This window comes from Monopterus albus, unplaced genomic scaffold (assembly GCF_001952655.1).
Source record: "Monopterus albus unplaced genomic scaffold, M_albus_1.0 scaffold180.1, whole genome shotgun sequence".
In the NCBI taxonomy this organism is placed as follows: domain Eukaryota; kingdom Metazoa; phylum Chordata; class Actinopteri; order Synbranchiformes; family Synbranchidae; genus Monopterus; species Monopterus albus.
In genome coordinates this window covers 64,353-83,685 of record NW_018128060.1, presented here as the reverse complement: position 1 = coordinate 83,685, position 19,333 = coordinate 64,353, and the positions used below count along the sequence as shown (strand labels likewise).

General features: G+C 40.1%; 1 protein-coding gene across 1 annotated transcript; it reads right to left on the bottom strand.

The window, feature by feature from the left end:
- Positions 1–13,602: 13,602 nt before the first annotated feature.
- On the bottom strand, positions 13,603–18,813 carry LOC109969740 (protein sel-1 homolog 3). Its single transcript, XM_020616839.1, has 17 exons — positions 18,764–18,813; positions 18,529–18,661; positions 18,326–18,452; positions 17,218–17,423; positions 16,946–17,125; positions 16,275–16,394; positions 15,947–16,087; positions 15,780–15,842; positions 15,462–15,635; positions 15,253–15,380; positions 15,069–15,152; positions 14,883–14,988; positions 14,707–14,794; positions 14,502–14,611; positions 14,277–14,404; positions 14,091–14,193; positions 13,603–13,696 (listed from the first exon to the last, which is right to left on the bottom strand). Exons 1-17 carry the CDS (start codon positions 18,811–18,813, stop codon positions 13,616–13,618), a joined length of 2,022 nt encoding a protein of 673 aa, XP_020472495.1. The 3' UTR covers positions 13,603–13,615.
- Between the last annotated feature and the right edge of the window lie 520 nt (positions 18,814–19,333).

Genomic DNA, 19,333 nt, shown 5'->3' with positions numbered 1-19,333 from the left:
AAGCAGAAGGAAATCACAGCAGCAACAGCCACGGTCTTCAAAACACTGCCACAAAAACCCTTCCAGCATGATGTCCTTTAGCTCTGTGACATTAAAGGTCATCAAAATAAGCAAGTGCAACCAGGCATCCTAAATGAACTCACTAAATGGTGGCTTTCATAAGATGGCTTGCTGAAGTAATGTGTGTTGTAATGAAGCTGCACCCTCCTATGTTGTGCACATTTTTTTTCCCCAATTGTCTGCAGCAACCATGTATGGGCTAATGAATTGTAGATGACTTTGGCTCCACACTTTCATTAAAAAGGAGGGGCTGCAGCCCCACAGGTCTGGAGATAAACAAATTCAACCCCACTCTGAACAAATGTGCTGTCTCTACTTAAAAGAAATGTTTTGTCTCATCTTCAACATAATTAGATGTAAAAGGCATTTTAAAATGTCAACTCCACAAAGCCCCTCAATGACACATAAAATTAAACCTGAACTAATGTGAATACAAATCAAAACAAAGTTTTCATCAGCAAAATACTATTGAAGGCTAGGTTACATCAGTTCTTATTTAATAATTAAAACCTATGTGTTTCTGACACGTCCCACCCTGAAAAGGAGGGTGAAATCCTGCTTTTAAACAAAACAATACTGCCATCTAGAGTGATAAGAAATAAAGACATGTCACTGGCTCAGCATAATCCCAGAAGATGAAGTACAGTATTAAGAGCACATAGTACACACACTTATGTCACACATCGGATGTTGATGAACAAATTATCCAAGTTGAAAACCTTTACTAATGTAGGTCATATAATTTGTTCAGAACAAAATGACATAATGGTCAATAGAAACCAAAGTCATCAACCCATGGAGGGCTGTATTCAAAATTATACTGAAAATCAAAATTGAGATCACAGGATCATCCAAGTTGCGTGAATTTCATCACAGCAACTCATAATGTGACTCAGAAGTGTGCATGGCCCCCATGTGCCTGTACACATTCACAACTACCTCTGGGCATGTTCCTGATGAGTGCAAATGGTGCCTTGGGGGATCTCCTCCCAGACCTGGATCAGGGCATCACTGAGCCCTCAGGCAGTCTGTGGTGGTACTTTGAGGCATCAAGTGCACCGATACATACTGTCCCATTGGTGCTCAGATAGATTTAGTTCAGGGAAACGTGAGGACCAGTCAGTGGCATCAATGCCTTATTCATTCAGGAACTGCCTATGCACTCTGGCCACATGAGGCCGGGCACTGTCCCGCACCAGGAGGAACCCAGGGCCCACTGCACCAGCGCAAGATCTGACAATTGCTCCGAGGAGTTCATCCAGGTAACTCATAACAGTCAGGGTACTGCTGGCTATGACTTGGAGGTCTACACAGACCTCCAAGGATATGCCTCCCCAGACCATCACTGACCCACCACCAAACCAGATGATGCTGCAGGCAGCATAGCATTCTACACAGCATCACCAAACTCTTTCACGTGTTCAGTGTGAACCTGCTCTCATCTGTGAGGAGAACAGAGGGCCAGTGGTGGACCTGCCAATTCTGGTATTCTCTGGTGATTGCCACTCGAGCTGCATAGTGCTGGGCTGTGAGCACAGGTCATACTAGAGGGCGTCGGGCCCTCATGGAGTCTGCTTCTGACAGTTTGGTCCGAAACATGCACACCAGTAGCTGCTGGAGGTCATTCTGTAGGGCTCCCGCAGTGCTCGTCCTGTTCCTCCTTGCACAAAGGAGCAGATGCCGGTCCTGCTGCTGGGTTGCTGCCTTTCTACGACCCTGCCCAGCTCTTCTGGTGTAACAGCCGGTCTCCTGGTATCTTCTCCATGCTCTCGAGACTGTGCTGGGAGACATAGCAAACCTTCTTGCAACTTCTACGTATGAATGTGTCATCTTGGAGTAACTGGACTACAACCTAATGCAACCTAATTGGGCTGCAGATACGGCCTCATGCTACCTGTAGTGACAAGGACACTAGCAAAACCAAAAACATGAGAAGAACTGGTCAGAAAGGATAAGAAGAGTGCAATGGTCTGTGGCCACCACAAGCAGAACCCTTCCCTTACTGGAGGTTGTCCTGCTTTTGCCTCTCCATTGCACCTGCTGTCACTTTCATTTGCACCAAAGCAAGTGAAACTAGGAAGCACACGAGATGAATTAAATAGACAGACTGATACCCCTGAGATTTAACTGACTTGTTACACTGATGATCAAGTGTTCCGCTAATTTTTTTGAGCAGTTTACTATTAGATGAGAAAGAGTTTAGGTGTTTCTCAGAAAGAGTTGGATAGGTGCATTCCTAAAAAGGTCAAAATGTAAAAGGGTGAAGCACTGAAATAGGCAAGGAGTCAGGCATTCAGGATTCTCTAAGTTACCAATACTCATGCTTCTTAAATTGTCATTTACAATCCACCCCAGATTGCAATGCTTGTGAGTTGTTCCAAACGGCCCAGGACTTGCATTCACTTACAGTATTATACATTTTTTCATCAAGTCTACAGTTCTGTTTCCTCTGTGGCACCACACATTCACCCTGAATGTCTGCCATGCTCTCAAGGTTTCTAACAACGGCTCAAATGTCAGGATCAGGTAAATGCCCCATGTCACAACTGGCACAACAGTCCTAGCTGTACCCTGCCTCTGTCTGAACCATGCAGTGGGTTTGATGGATATTGGCACATCTTCAGTCCAAAATCTCCCATAGCTGTTCAACTAGGTTAAGATCTGGTGACTGTGGCCATAGGATAAGATTCACATCATTTTCAAACCAGTCAGTGACCCCTCGTGCCCCATGGCACAGGTTTCCCTTTCATTTGTCACCTGTCTATCTTTTGATGCACAGTGGGTCTAGAGTTGTGAACAAAAAAAACTGTACTTGTGAATGTTATATTTCATCACAATGCATGAAGGTGTATAGCAGCTCTTTTGTTTTCTTACACAGATTACATGGATGACAGATACTATACAGGTTTCATATAAAGTGACTCAGTTTACACATTATATGTTCTTTCAGTTTAACACAAAAATAGAGCACGCCAAAAACCTGTATTTATGGAGGGCTGAAAAAAAATATGATCACTGCCAGTGTAATGAGTTTCTCAATGTTCCTACCAACAGGTTTTGACACTTTTCATTGTGTAAATGCAAAACTATGCCAAACAGAGTCAGCCTGGCTGTCAAACTGTATTTTCCCACAGTAGAATTAAATACATTAGTGTCTTCAACGGCCAGGTCACTGTGCTACTCCTAGGTTCAATATTCATTTATTCTTTGTAATAACAAAATCAATCTGCCGGGTGGTTGGCGGGCTTCCACGGCTGCTGACAGCGTGCAGTGTTGGCCTTTGGTACATTATATGTAGCCAGAGTGCCTCCAGTGATCCAGTATCTGAGAAATTTAATTCACCTTGATTGTTTAATCAGACACCGTGGCTCAACACAATTAAAATAAATATGTATATGATGAAAATAGTATGACATTTTAATGTGACAGCACAAAAACAGCACATTTTCTATATTACTTATTTAGAAAATGCTCTTGACCAGACCAAGAACAAGTGCAGCTGGAAGACTAGCTCATATTCCTATATCACAAGTGTGAAGGGCAAACAGGAGACTACAGTGTGCTGACTTGATCTCGATTTTGTTTGAACTGAATGCTTTGGAAGAGTGTCAGAGAGGAGTTGGTGGAATCGGTTAAAATGACCAGACAAGAAAAGCTCCGACAGGATGGAGACACGCTAACAAATAGAAACAAAATTACCACTTTTGACTGGTTAATGTCCATGTTTTTCCACCTCAAGCATTAGTATTACAAGCATCGTGTGCAAACACACAGCTGACTGTGTGTGTGAGAGGGGAGCAGCTCCTACCTCCTCTAAACAGGGACACAAAATACAGTGAAAAAGCAAAGAATGGTCCATCTCAACCTCAGAAGCTATGTTTGGTGATGGCTAAGGGAAGTATGGTGTATACTGCTCATTAGGTTCCAGTAGTGGAAACACAGCATAAATGTCCCATGCAGACTGACATGTCTACTTACAGTCCTTTATACAGTATATGCACACAAGTCACACCATGTAACATGTAGGTGTAATTTAGAGCCCGTTTTTCAACGTGCCTTCTGCTACATAATTAGCTTCACTTGTCTTGAGCAGCACAGCTGTGCACTTTTGGCACAATGAGCCTCACACACACAGGGAACAGCCTTTCCAACACGCATAATGGTGAAGAATCCTTTAAAAAAAAATTCTACATCTGGATGATGATCCAGCTCGGCACCAAAACCTAAAGGACTGTTCCATGGGCCATACCCTACCTCTCAAAAAAACTTCATCGAAAGCCATTAATTACAGTTTGCGTTGCTTTGAGTGCGGTGAACAAGCAAACCAACACACAGCAATAAAAACATTACCTCCACCTTGGCAGTGACAATAATGGCCAGCATTTTATTTTAAGCTTTCAGTGATGTGACAACTGCAATATATAAAGTTGTTTATCTCTACTACCAATGTGACTTGTCATTATTTGCACCTGGCGTGGTGTAAACTGTAAGGATATGCAATGAGATGATTCTCCTACCTGTGTTTCTGCAACAAATACTTCACCTTGACAAGAATATCATAACCAGTCTGCCCCAAGGAAACTTGAATATTTTCACAAACAGTGAAAATAAAACAGTGACGTAAAAATAAAACCTGTTAAGCACATTCACTTACAGTAAATCTGACATTAAATGCATCTAGTGGCATTAAAAGTGTAAGCGCATCACTCATGTAAACTTCTGATCCCACTTACATACCACACATGTGCATTCTGACATTCAGTTCATTCATTCATGTAGTGAGCCTGCTTCTTTTTATACTTAATTTGTGCTCACTTCTCTTCAGAATCACTGGAATCTTAGTTCCCATACACAGAGATGCTGTATGAGGATTCAAAACAGTCCGAACTTTAACTGGCCACATGGATCTGACCACTACCAGAGGTACACTAAGTGGTTAAAGGGTTAGCAGTTCACATAATTATAAATAATTGCATAAGAAAGGTGCAAACTAATGGATAACTGGATCAATAAATAGTTATGTTTAAATTAGCTCAACAAATTACTAACATATTGATGAATTTCAAATTAATGATATGAAAAATAGCAAAATAATACTCATTAATACTTACCCTCAGTTACCTACAACATTACTCATCTTTACAAAGCTTGTGATTTGTAGCTCTCAGTGCAGGACAAATCAATAAAAGGGATTTGGGATGTCCTTTCTTTATCTGATAAATGCAACTTTACAGCAGAAGGGGGAGTAGGTCTCAATACTCATTCAGAAAAAGAAGACAACATTCTCAAATCAGAAAACAGCAACTAAAAATCCATTATTTCAAATACTAAATAAATGTCATCTGTTTGTGTGGATGGCGCTAATCTTTACCTAGTCTGGCACTTATCCTCTCATGTCCTCCTACACAGTTCACCCTGGCATAGCCCTCAGCTGAGTCCCATTAATCAAAGCTTATAAGTGCTGAATACACGACTCCCAGTTCTCGTGCATTAACCTTGTTGCTGCCCCTTACCACCCCTGAAGCCTGGCACTACTATACCACGTGTGTTCTTGTGCATGTGTATATTTTGAGCTCTTGTCACTTATTAGTGTAGCTATAAATAATACCAGTCACAGGGAGGGACGGTAGCCAGTGGAGTGCTCTGGCAGCAGAGGGCATGGTGGCCTTGTCTCCCTAGGATATAGTGATTAAAACTGCAAACTTATAGCTTCCTATATGCATTATATACTGTATTTCTGTACTTGTTTTACTCAGTCCTGGCTGTTAAATACTCTTATCATGGCTTTATAATCCTGTTTCATACATCAGGCACAGCCTAAATCTGACTTTTTATTCTCTTTTAATATTGTTTTCAAAAGGTTAATAGTGTGGGAGCAATAAGGAATTTCTGTTTTTATCTTTCTGTCCATTAAACTAGCAACCATAGCTGCATTTTAAACAAACGAAAAAAGAAAACAAAAACATACATTTCGATGAATGAGGAGCAGACAAAAAGGTTGGGCTGTGACTCAATTACTCCAAAGACTAGGGTTGTGATAATTTATCATAATCACTGTCAGTTATTATTTTGATTATCTGACTTTTGAACAATAAAATGTCTGAAAATGTTGAAAAGTAGTTTTAGAAGTATTCAAATAGGAACTACTATTGGACCAATATTCCAAAACGCAGAGAAGTTCAGCGGGTTGGAACAAGAGATCGATAAACTAAACAATGAATCAGTTATCAAATAAGCTGGTGATGAATTTTTTTTTTTTCAATCAACTAGTCACTTCAGCCATGGATGACAATTCATTTAAAAAACTGTCCATTAGAATGTTCTAGTAACAGTAGGAGAAATCTAATTAAATGTGAAGTATATGCAGCCACTGTGGCCCCAGGTTGTTTGAAAAATAACAATGGCTCTGTACACGCTCTCCGTCTTGCAGCAAGGTCAAGAGGAAACGGCACAAAACGCCTCATTCTTACCTTGACCCTGTGCATTCAATAAGCAGCCACAGAGAAGCAGAAGGAGCTGGAAGGTGAGACAAGGCACACCCACATGAAGAGCTCTGTATCCCACACCGCTCTGGCTCCTTGCAGCCATGGCACCAGTGGATACTGCAGAAAAGGACCCAAACCAGCAATTAAATTGACAAGCTTTTTCCATTTTACTTGGCTACGTCTTAACATAGTTTCTGAAAATGCACATAGACAGATGAGACTACACAGTTCATGAGGGCAGACAAAAAAGATGAACCATCTGGCAGATATTTAACACCTGGATTTGTTGTCAGATCTGGACAGATGATGCGTTGTGACACATGCCAACCCTGTCTGACCATATTCATATTGATAGCTGACACTGAGGACTCGTTTATCCCATTTGAACATATTCTTTCCAATTTATTACACATGTTTTATAATACCCATTTTAATAAAATCAAGTCACCTGTCCATCTCATCATTTGTAGTAAATATAAATGAGCTGTTGTTAAAGGTACATCTTCCCTGGATGCCAGAATTTGCAGAACATCTAGCTGTAGTGTCACAAGAAAACAACCACTTTAAAATGTAGACAAAACTCCATCTTGGCAATTTATTAACTAATGTAAAAAATGAGGTGAGTTTTACCAAGTGCCATGATTCACCCTCACCTTTCACATCAAGATCCCAGAGGAAAAAGTAATCTATAAACCTATACTATTTATGCACTAATTTATATTCACATTTGGTGCCCAAGAAAGAGATTAATTGTTTGGTACCAATGTATCACTGGGCAATTTAACACAGGTAAATAAAACCGCTCTGCTGTGCTACCAAATACAAAACAACACCATGCAAACACCTGGTATTACGTTTGATGACCAGCCACTGCATCTCAATCATGAATTCTTAGCTTGCATCCAGCAGCATACAGCTTTTGCTGCAATACAACAATAATAAACAAATGTGCATTGAAGATTTAATAGTATGTAAATCTCAAATCAATACTCATTATGAGATCAATACATTATGAGACACTGCCTTCCAAACAAAACCTGTGTGAACTTGTGTGTTAATGTCTATATATTGAAATAAATGTTGGTCTTTCTTAAACTGTGTTTGAGGAAAATTAAAGAGGAAAAACGAGAAGAGGCAACTGGTTCCAGATCTGTGATTCCCTGGTTAGAAAACTACTGAGCCGATCAGAGTTTTGCAGGTAGAAGTACCGAAAAACAGCGACAGAGCTACACAGCTGTAGAGATTACAGAAATAACTTTTAAACTGTTCTAATTAAAATGTCTTCAAATGAGAAAAACAGGCTAAACATCATTTTGCCAACTGAAAATAAATGACTGTGGCTCAGATGACTCGTTACTCATTAGCTGGGGAAAAAACTAATGCATCTTAAAACTGAAAACTAAATTTCAGTATCAAGTAAATACTGTCACCAGCGAGGTACAGTATTTGACCGGTTATCCTACATTACAACGATCGCTGCAATGTAATTTCTGACAACAATAAAAATCATAATATTCAAGTGACATTTCTCATGCGTTGCTTGGGACTGAAACAAGTACTGAACATAAGGTTTTATTCCAGCGATGTCCCCTTATGCTTCTTTGTGACCTATACACTCATAGCGGAATATTAACTAGGACTGAAAACCACCTAGCTATAAAAATAAATATTCATCAAAAAATACCATTCACAAAACATCTTTAAAAATTAACAAAATTAAAAATTAACTTCAACACTGAACAGAGATGACAAATTCTAAACAAATACATTTTTTGAAGTTTCTAACTTTTAAAATATGTTGCAAGAATATTGTCAGCCACTGAAAAGAACACTGCAGATATTCACTGTAACTACTGATTGCTGCAGTGAAACATTTTTCTAACAAGTGTAACATGAAAACTCACAATGTTGTGATCCAGATGACTACTTCACACTCACATCCCCATAACACACACAAAGTACCTGTATAATATCTGTACCACCGTGTTGTTTCTTCTGTATATCCCACGATCAGGTCTGGCTCCCACTGCTGCCTGACAGAATTACTTCTCTTTGCCTCTGCGTACACTCACGACTGACACAGCTCTCCTCTTTTTCACCAGCCAAACAGCCCATCTGCAAAGGCAGAGGGAAGAGAAAGGGGGGCGGGGGGGAGAGATAAGAGAGAAAACTCAATAGATGGGAATGAGAAGAAAGGGACAAGAGAGACAGATTGCTTTGATAATGTAGATTGTCAGGAGCTGCATTCTTCTAAACCAATGTGCACGGAATAAAAAGTTTAACTAATTTGATTTCACATCCCCTCAGTGCTGCCGTTTCCTTTTCTATTCATTTGCTCACATTTCAGCTTTTGAGCTCCAAACTGCAAGCCTGGCTGCTGTGCACTTAAATCGCCCTCTAGAGCGCAGGATGTCATTGAAGCACTAGACAGCAGAGCCTACTGTATAGTTAATAAGCCTGCACAGAGTAACCCAGGAGATCAGAAATTCACAACAAGAGGCAGGAAAGAAGCAACACTTCTCTTCATCGCTGGATGACAAGATGTCAAATGATACTTTTTTAATTTAATTTTTAAATTAAAATGGTAATAATAATGTGGGGCAGCAAAAAAAAAAAAAATGAGCAAGCCAGGGAAATCATTCAGGTACATATACTGCCAGATAAATACTGGCATGTCAAAGATATAGCAACATCACCATGTTGAACAAGTAACAAGAGACTTAAAAACACCACATGAGGTTATTTGGAAACAGCAGCTGTGTCCAAATCACTGCCTACTCACTATATAGTGTGCTTACACTTTGTTTCATATTGCTTTAAAAGAGTATAGACATCTCACTGACTGCTGCCAGGTTTGAACTAAAATGTTTGTAATGTAATGTCTTTAGTGTTAATATTATTTTAAAAGTCTTCTCGACTACTTCTCTTCCTTTAATGACAGAGTAGAGGTCGCCTGGAGAACAGAAATCTTTAATGCAGGGATTCAGCAATTGATACAACAACACAAGTTGCCATGGGGGACTTCACCCCAGGTCTACAGCTGAAGGACATGTAGTCTCCTTGCTGACTACAGACCCTGCTGTCCAAAAGGTTAGTTATACGCCATCGTCACCTTTGGATTCACTGATCCTTCCCTTTAAATAGAAAACACCAACAACATGTAGCACCATGTATTTCATTAGCTCCAAAAACAAAGTTCAAACCAGCATATGCAGAATAGTTCTGCTGGGTCACATAAAGCAGCACATAATGTCAACTCTCCACATGCTGCCAGGGTAAATTATTATTGTACACTGTACAAAGAACCACTGTGCTCATGAACAGGTCACTTATTTCTCACTTCCTACTGCTGTGTCTAATCAGGCACAGTATGATTAGATACATAGAAAAACACTTGATATTATCACTTGCAAGCATCCAATCATTTCATGAATGATACCAGCTACTCCTGTGCCCTTCCTCTGGCAGCTTCTCTACAAATGTCACGCAGAAGTAGTAGTTCCAGTAGTGCAAGCAGTAGTACTGGATATTTTAATTGAATCCATTAAATATTCAATTGCAAGTAAAAATGTTACACAGGCTAGGCAAAATATAAAATCACCCAATACAGCAAAAACATCCTTGAGTATTATATCATTAGGCTATGTATTATGTAATTCAATTATGTGTTAGGCCTAATCTACAAATTATGTCAAGTGACTGTTTGGTAATAAAAACTAATTTTAAGTGAGAAATACCCATCACAAATAAAGCATCAAAATTATGAAGATGGTTAAAAAAAGAAAGGCAGGCAATCTTCACATCTGAGGTGTTTTGTTAATGAAAATTAATTAATCAGTCATCTGATCATTGCAGCTGTGCTTTTGCAGTTTAGATCAATGTATGACAAAGCATCATAGTTTAAATAAATTGCATGCAAAAATCTGAATTTGTAAAGTAACTAATAGACTTAGCTATCTAGATGAAGCAGTCAGATAACTATAGTGAAGCAAAAAGTTTTAACTCCTAATCTGACAGACGAAGGTTCTTTGACTAGGGAACAGCGTCACCTCATAAACGGGTTTAACTCTTTTTCCATTCCTCTTTTAACTTAACTTAATACTTTATTATTCAGACGGTTAGAGTCTTTGGCGATTATGGTGATGTCTTCAGAACAGTAAACGTGTTTAAACGACTGTCTTGATAGGTTTTTACAAACATAATATCTTTTAGGAAAACTAACGTTACTTTACCTCCAGCATCACGAAAAGTGCAAACTGGCTCCACTGCACTAACACAAGCTATTTGGCAAACTGTTAAAAGCATGCAAAATGCTTTTGTATTCTAAGCGAGACCAAACAGTACATGCACGGTGCACCTACTTCGCAGCTCATTCTTTGACTGACAGTTCGCGCGTTGAGAGATGTTTCATCTGTTGCACCTGTGTCACCTCTTTCCTCGCGTTGCGTTGATTGGCCACGTTATACGCAAGGACGTACTGTAGGCTGACGTCATGAGTTAGTTCACGCAATACACCCCCCACCCCCTCCTTATACATTTTCAAAATGAAGTCTAAACTATTTTTTAATTATTGTTTAAATATTTTGATGTATTTCCATGATGCCGTTCCCTTACTATTTTAGTAAATCTTCCTTCCCAAGATGAAGGTCTGACTGTTGTTTAAAAGAAAGAGATGGAGACAGGTGACAAACCTGAATAAATGAGTGGTCTCTTCCAGGACCACAGTGTCCCCATCCAAAAGGCACAAGGGGTCACGACTAGTCACTGTTCATGGGCTTGTCGAATCAATGCCAAGGTGCATTGAAGTGGTGGCCCAACACCTTACTAAGACACTTTTTTCCTCTTAATTTGTCACCTGTCTGTAGACAGGACACTTTATTAAGCCCAAAGGGAAACTGCTGTGTTACAGCTCTCACTTATACAGTAAATAGCAAAAACAAATACAACTAAAGGCTACGTTCTACACAATGACTAAACAAACATAAAAACAGACTAAACACATAAAATATTAGAAACTAAATAGAAGCAGAATAAACTGAAGATACTGAAAGTGATGCCACATCTGCTTTTATAATATGTATTATATAAAAGCTGGTGGTCCAGATGAGCTGTTTGATGCATTACCTATATACAGTGCCTTGCGAAAGTATTCGGCCCCCTTGAACTTTGCGACCTTTTGCCACATTTCAGGCTTCAAACATAAAGATATAAAACTGTAATTTTTTGTGAAGAATCAACAACAAGTGGGACACAATCATGAAGTGGAACGAAATTTATTGGATATTTCAAACTTTTTTAACAAATAAAAAACTGAATAATTGGGCGTGCAAAATTATTCAGCCCCTTTACTTTCAGTGCAGCAAACTCTCTCCAGAAGTTCAGTGAGGATCTCTGAATGATCCAATGTTGACCTAAATGACTAATGATGATAAATAGAATCCACCTGTGTGTAATCAAGTCTCCGTATAAATGCACCTGCACTGTGATAGTCTCAGAGGTCTGTTTAAAGCGCAGAGAGCATCATGAAGAACAAGGAACACACCAGGCAGGTCCGAGATACTGTTGTGGAGAAGTTTAAAGCCGGATTTGGATACAAAAAGATTTCCCAAGCTTTAAACATCTCAAGGAGCACTGTGCAAGTGATAATATTGAAATGGAAGGAGTATCAGACCACTGCAAATCTACCAAGACCTGGCCGTCCCTCTAAACTTTCAGCTCATACAAGGAGAAGACTGATCAGAGATGCAGCCAAGAGGCCCATGATCACTCTGGATGAACTGCAGAGATCTACAGCTGAGGTGGGAGACTCTGTCCATAGGACAACAATCAGTCGTATACTGCACAAATCTGGCCTTTATGGAAGAGTGGCAAGAAGAAAGCCATTTCTTAAAGATATCCATAAAAAGTGTCGTTTAAAGTTTGCCACAAGCCACCTGGGAGACACACCAAACATGTGGAAGAAGGTGCTCTGGTCAGATGAAACCAAAATCGAACTTTTTGGCAACAATGCAAAACGTTATGTTTGGCGTAAAAGCAACACAGCTCATCACCCTGAACACACCATCCCCATTGTCAAACATGGTGGTGGCAGCATCCTGGTTTGGGCCTGCTTTTCTTCAGCAGGGACAGGGAAGATGGTTAAAATTGATGGGAAGATGGATGGAGCCAAATACAGGACCATTCTGGAAGGAAACCTGATGGAGTCTGCAAAAGACCTGAGACTGGGATGGAGATTTGTCTTCCAACAAGACAATGATCCAAAACATAAAGCAAAATCTACAATGGAATGGTTCACAAATAAACATATCCAGGTGTTAGAATGGCCAAGTCAAAGTCCAGACCTGAATCCACTCGAGAATCTGTGGAAAGAACTGAAAACTGCTGTTCACAAATGCTCTCCATCCAACCTCACTGAGCTCGAGCTGTTTTGCAAGGAGGCATGGGCAAAAATTTCAGTCTCTCGATGTGCAAAACTGATAGAGACATACCCCAAGTGACTTACAGCTGTAATCGCAGCAAAAGGTGGCGCTACAAAGTATTAACTTAAGGGGGCTGAATAATTTTGCACGGCCAATTTTTCAGTTTTTTATTTGTTAAAAACGTTTGAAATATCCAATAAATTTCGTTCCACTTCATGATTGTGTCCCACTTGTTGTTGATTCTTCACAAAAAATTACAGTTTTATATCTTTATGTTTGAAGCCTGAAATGTGGCAAAAGGTCGCAAAGTTCAAGGGGGCCGAATACTTTCGCAAGGCACTGTATTTGCAGGTCATCCACTTTCTAACAGGAATCATTTCAATGAGAATCAAAAGGACATCCAGGAACAACATCTTTGATCCACCTTGACACTAACTGCTGGTCATGTGGCACTTTATTGTTCATTCAAGTTCATTTAAAGTCAATACATTCATTTAACAATTAAAAAAAGTTTCAAACAAAAACATTTCAGGAAAATTCATTCTTGTAACAGTCACAATTGCTCTTTATAGTAAACATACAGTATGTAAACTAACACAATATTGAGGCTGACTGTTACTGTTTAGTTTGTTGTGCTGTCAAATCTTGCTTCTAGACGAGAGAGAGGACACGTCTTCTGAGTACACCGAAGAATATTGTTGGTGCGGCAACCATGGCAATGGCAGTGGAGAACTGTGGGAAAATTATAACCAAACCATCACAATACAGCACTATAAGTCTTCACCGACATGCCTGTTGATGTGCAGGCACATTGGTACAAAAATAAGTTTGTACATTTACTCAATTACTTTAATGAAGTACAGTTTTGTGTTACTTGATCCTTTTAGTTTAATGCAACTTTTAACTGCCTGACTTTTTAAACTGAGCATATGATCAGGTTAATAATGATTAGCGAACAACTTCAGAACTTCCTCCAACACTGACTTTGCCTCACTGCTCTCTCGACTCCCTACCATTTAACACTGTCAAAAAGCAAAATGCTTCGGTAGTAATGTACAGTACCACAGATACATGACGGCAGGTATTTACTGTGGTTACTAATGTAGCTTCAGCATGTCACACCAACCTTAATGGCAGCACCATAGTCCTTCTGGAACAACTGAAGATACACACTGAAGAGGGCAAGGCTGCAAGGCACGTAAGAATCTGTATCTCCTGAGTCTCTGCATCTTTTGGAAGAGAAGACAAGAGACTTCCTTTCAAAATGCTGCACTTCCACAGCTGATTACACAGACATACAATTCAAAGAGACCTTTTGTATAAAGCACTTAGAAGCAAACTGTTGTCTGCCAGGTACAGCTCTGAAAGGCCGAGTTCAGTCAGTATCGACAGTGGCAGCCTGTAACCTTCTTCAGCAAGAAGGCCAAGGTTGTACCATCCCTGTAGAAGAACAGTATGTGCATATGCACAATTATGAATAAATACAGACTTGAAAAATAAACACACACAACCAGAGTACTGAATTAAAGAAGCAGACCTGTGGATCATTCCTTAGTGCTGCCAGTTTGTACATCTCTGCAGCAGAAATTAAATCTTTCTGTCCGTCACCCCGCCCCTCATACAGCAGGTCACCTAGCCTAATCAAGGCTGGAGAGGCAACAGAATTAGAGCTCAGATAAACTATGTTATGTTTGTGCACAAGTCTGCAAAGATTTAGTTTCAAAAGCTGTTTTTTTTTTTACCATAAGTGTCAGGATTTTGACTTTGGATTGTCATGTTGTAATATCTCCACATACAGTGTGTTGCAAAAGCTGGATCCAGAAAATTTCTCTATAGGCATACAGAGTGAAAACAATGTCTAAGAATGACTACTCAATGAATAAAACAGCTACATGCCCATGTGAAATTTCAGATATACATGTCTATAACTCACAGCATTTTGTTCACACAGATATGCCACATTGAACTGTGCAGCTGCGTACCCCGACTCAGCAGCCATCATGTAGTAGAACAGTGCGCTAAACCTGTTGAAAATCACAAGTGTTTATTTGGTGCAACTGCAATTGCTACTGGTCATGATCATGTCAAGCGTGAAAAAGATTACATGTCACTCTTGAGATAGGAATCCAAAGCTTTTCGTAAGACGGTGCCCAGATATCCGTTGTGCTCAGCTGCCCACTTCGCCCACCTACAGGCAGTTGAAAAAACATTTCAGTCATGACATATCATGGCAGGACATAACATACTGTATATGTTCTATGAAATCAATAAAAGGGTAAGTAGCTAACAAAACGGCATCCAATGGACGTCTGTTGATATGGCCGGGTATTCCAGTGGTCCAGATGTGTGCCGTGAGCATTGCTCCCTTGATGTGCCCTCTCTCTCCTGATTTCAGATAGTACCGATAGGCCATATACTGTGGGGAAAGACCGCAGTAAAGCATCCAAGACTAGTGTGCTAGTATACTAGTTCAAGGTGTTTTTACAGTTGCGCTAACCTGATCAGCAGCTTTTCCTGGATACAGACCCTGTGAGTACATGACACCAAGATTGAAAGCAGCCTCTGGACACTTTAGGAGATCAGCTTGTTCCCACAGCTGCACTGCCTGTTTGTAGTCCTGCTCAAACTTCTCATAGTACCAGGCCAAGGCATTGATTGCAGGAACAAATCCCTGTGAGACATACGAGTGTGAGAAATAATATACAGTATGGTGTGCACATTTTGAATGGATTCTTGCATCAGAAAGTAGGCTGATGATGTTACAATATGAATTATAAACACATATATTACGAATTAACATTTAACAATACCTAACCTTCTCCTTTGCTTTCTTCAGGAAAGTGAGAGCTTTTGGAATGTCCTTTTTAACCCCATGCCCCTAAAGAAAACCAATTTATATTGAATTATATGAAATAATACATAATAATAACTCCAGATGAGTTGGCAGATCATTTATTAAAGTACAAGAACTGTAAATCTGACCTGCAGAAGGACTATGCCATAGTCATACATCGACACTGGGTCCTCCCACTGGACGGCCCCCCTTTCGTAGTGTCTCACAGCCCTTTGGATGTTTGTAGGCACTCCCTGCTGACCCCAGAACAGCATGCGGGCAAGTGTTTGCTGCAAGACAGTTGCTGGTTATTACTAACACACAAACTGGAAGAACAGAAGTTCCCAACCTGTGCCAAGTGCATGTACAGCTGCCCCCACTTCTTAAAAATTATGCCATAATGTTTTTGGTTTTTTTTTATCTGACCTTCTGTGCTTTCATATGTTCTGCTCTTGTAACCTAAAAACAGAGAAGTACCTCAGCCTCAGCTGCTCCCCTGCGTGCCTGCAGTTTTAGCCACTGAAAAATATGATGGTCTTCATTCGTCTGGAGATTCAATATCTCATCATTGTTCAGGAAAACAGCCTCAACATATGTCTAAAAAAACAGAGGAAAGATAGAAGATGTGTAAACCACGTCTGAGCACTGCAGTAATTCCAGAAAGTGGAAAGCAGTGACAAAGGTCAAATTATTGATGATAGAAATCTGCTATAACCATGGTAAGGGGAGCAGAATGTATTAGCATATCACATATACACTCATATTAATTCACAAACCCACAGCTACATAAAAGGAGGAAAATATGTGTGGACTAGGTAAGAGTTACCTGTCAGCCTCTGCATCTCAATTACTGTATGTCTGGCGTCACAAGTTATGACAGAATATCCTGTATACTGTAATTGCTATTTTTTCAGATTTGCTTCACATGTGTTAATGATCATTTAAATCATGCCATTAACATAACAGGTCATGTTAGGCAAGAAATGGTTAACATTGTCTTGGGGAGGGGATATGGAAAAGAAACCATAAGAGCTACTCCAATGAAAAGCTTTTGGTACAACAAACAGTAGCAATATATCACTTTTGGATTAAACAAGATGTGTAAAATGAGCATACCAAAGCATCCAAATACACCAGGTACACATTACCTGCTGTGGTGTGGGCTTCTGACGGTCCACTATTGTTTGTTGAGCAATGTTTGCATAATAACCATAAGCCAGGTCTGGGTCTGTGGGAGCACCGTGAAGTCCCTGGTGATGCAGGGTCCCAAGATGCAGAAGTGCCAGTCGATCATCCTTCTGGGCTGCCAGCAGAGCCAGGAGCCAAGCCTGCACCAAACACAGGGGCATGACAGACTATAAAAACAGTTGCATAGTCACCACAGGCATACTTTCACTATGACCAACCCAATGGCACACACCTTACTGGGCTGTTTCTTGACTCCCAGGCCAGTGCTGTAGAGCACTGACAACATGTACAGAGCTCGGTTATCAGCTAGGCAGCCGGCTTGGTGCAGCAGTGGTAATATTGCCCTGACCACTCCAGGGCTGTGCACTCTGCCCAGCTTATGAAGCGATAAGGAGTACAGTGCTTTGCCCAGAGCTGGCAGGCTGACTCCTCTTCCTCCTGCAAGTCAAAAATTATACACATTCATCTTAAATTAACTCTGGACATCGTCAGTGAATCATGAGAGAAAACTTTGTCACAAGCAAGTCTGTTATTCATTCTGAACCCATACTGTGCAGCCAAACTTTGTTCAAGCCCAGAGATTTTATTTTGAGTTTTAGTGGTGATCCCGATATTTCCAATTTCAGTATGTCCGTTTGGGGAAATGTCTATAAATGACGCACAAGATATCTAGGATATTTCTATTTGCTCAAATGTTTTTGATAATTGTATTTATTCTTTATACAGAGAGGTGGAACAAGATAAGAAATATTAGGGCAGGATTAGGGCAGTTTTGCAGTCTTGAAGCCACTTAAGGAAAATTTAACATGAAAAGCTCCAGATGTTAAGAGGTGTATTTATAAAGGTTTGAGTACTCATAGTGAAGAGTGGTCCCTTTATTACAATGTTATCATGTAATCTGTATGTCAGTTTTGTAGATGGTGCAAGTAAGTATGTAAAAAGAATATTATGCAATTTAACATCTATCAGATAAATATGGTGGTGTAGAATTTAAAGTCCGTTAACATCATAGTCAAGTCCTGTACCTGAGTAACCAGAGTTATTGTTACTTCCCACCTCTGGATATTTTGTACCAGTGAGAACCCAGTTAAGTTTGAGCAGTTTATCTCTTACCATGTTTGACAGACAAGAACTTGACCAGTTTAGCAGCTTGTCTTCTATGAGGAGCAGTTGCTTCCCACAGTTTACACTGTGACTTTAAAGGTTGTCTGCCATTTACCATCCACTTATGGAAAGGATCAAAACCGCTCTCTGATGAGAAAAAAGAAGTTTATTTGTAGATTCAGTTGAATATTTCAATTATATTAGCACCATCTAGTGGATATATGTTATCCTACTACCAGACTCTGTCCCCATGAGAGAATAGCCATCAATTTTCATGTTCATCTCAAAACGAAATTCTTGACAGGTCTGCAGCCAGCCAGTCAGGTTCACAGCCCTAACAACATCTGGAATAACAACGTCAGACTGGAGGAGAGAGAAATCATCAGACTCTAATGAAGGAGACAGTCACTATAGACAATAACCAACTGTGGGACATTACCATGCTCTGAGGAGATATTTGGTTCCGGTAGTAAACCACTGGTCCAAAATACCCTTCCACACCATTTATATATTTTCCTCCACCAATCACAAAATATCCCTCTGTGTCATCCAGCATGACATTATATTTGAACCTGTAAACAGACATTGTTAACAGACATTCAGAACACTTGAAGTGCATTTTTATTTCCCTAGTTAAGATAGTTTGAGCATGATCGTGGTAGAAATAGACTCACACATGCTCTGCAGACCGAACAGTCCTCTGCTCCTTATCCATGCACACCATGGAGACAGTCACCTAATGTGCAGCAAAAATGACCACTTTCATTTTCATTACTATCATTCTTTACATGTTCTAAAGGCATCCTTTGTCAAGAGACTGCTCACCGTTCTCCCCTGCAACATCAAGCTGAGTTGGCACCACTCACTTAAAGGCACCTTGAATGGAGAGAGAAATGCGGAGGATTCTTCAGACTCTCCATTTATTTGGATATGCAGCTGGCCTGGACACAGGAAGCAACAGAGAGACTAATGGTGCGGGATAGTCACATAATGAAGAAATCTGACAGGGAACAGGAAAATCTTAAATTTACCTGATTCTGTAAGAAGCACTGTTGGTGTGACATAATTATTATAGGAGCCTATGTGTTGTATGATGCCACACAACTTTTTCTGGCAGTGTCTGGTCAGAAATATCCAGATGGAAAATGAACACCTGGCATAAACACAACACACACTTGGTTAACTAACCGTACATAGCCTAAAATCTGCATTAACATCATAGAAAGCTAGTTTATAGAGTACAT

Bases quoted from the DNA above. Each gene is read 5' to 3' on its own strand.
- LOC109969740 (XM_020616839.1), bottom strand. From the start codon at position 18,813: ATGGTGTGCATGGATAAGGAGCAGAGGACTGTTCGGTCTGCAGAGCAT. The intron at 18,453-18,528 runs GTAATGTCCCAC...TCTCTCCTCCAG, and splicing joins AAATATCTCCTCAGAGCATG to TCTGACGTTGTTATTCCAGA. The intron at 13,697-14,090 runs GTTGGTGTGACA...ATTTTCCCACAG, and splicing joins ACTATGGTGCTGCCATTAAG to TTCTCCACTGCCATTGCCAT.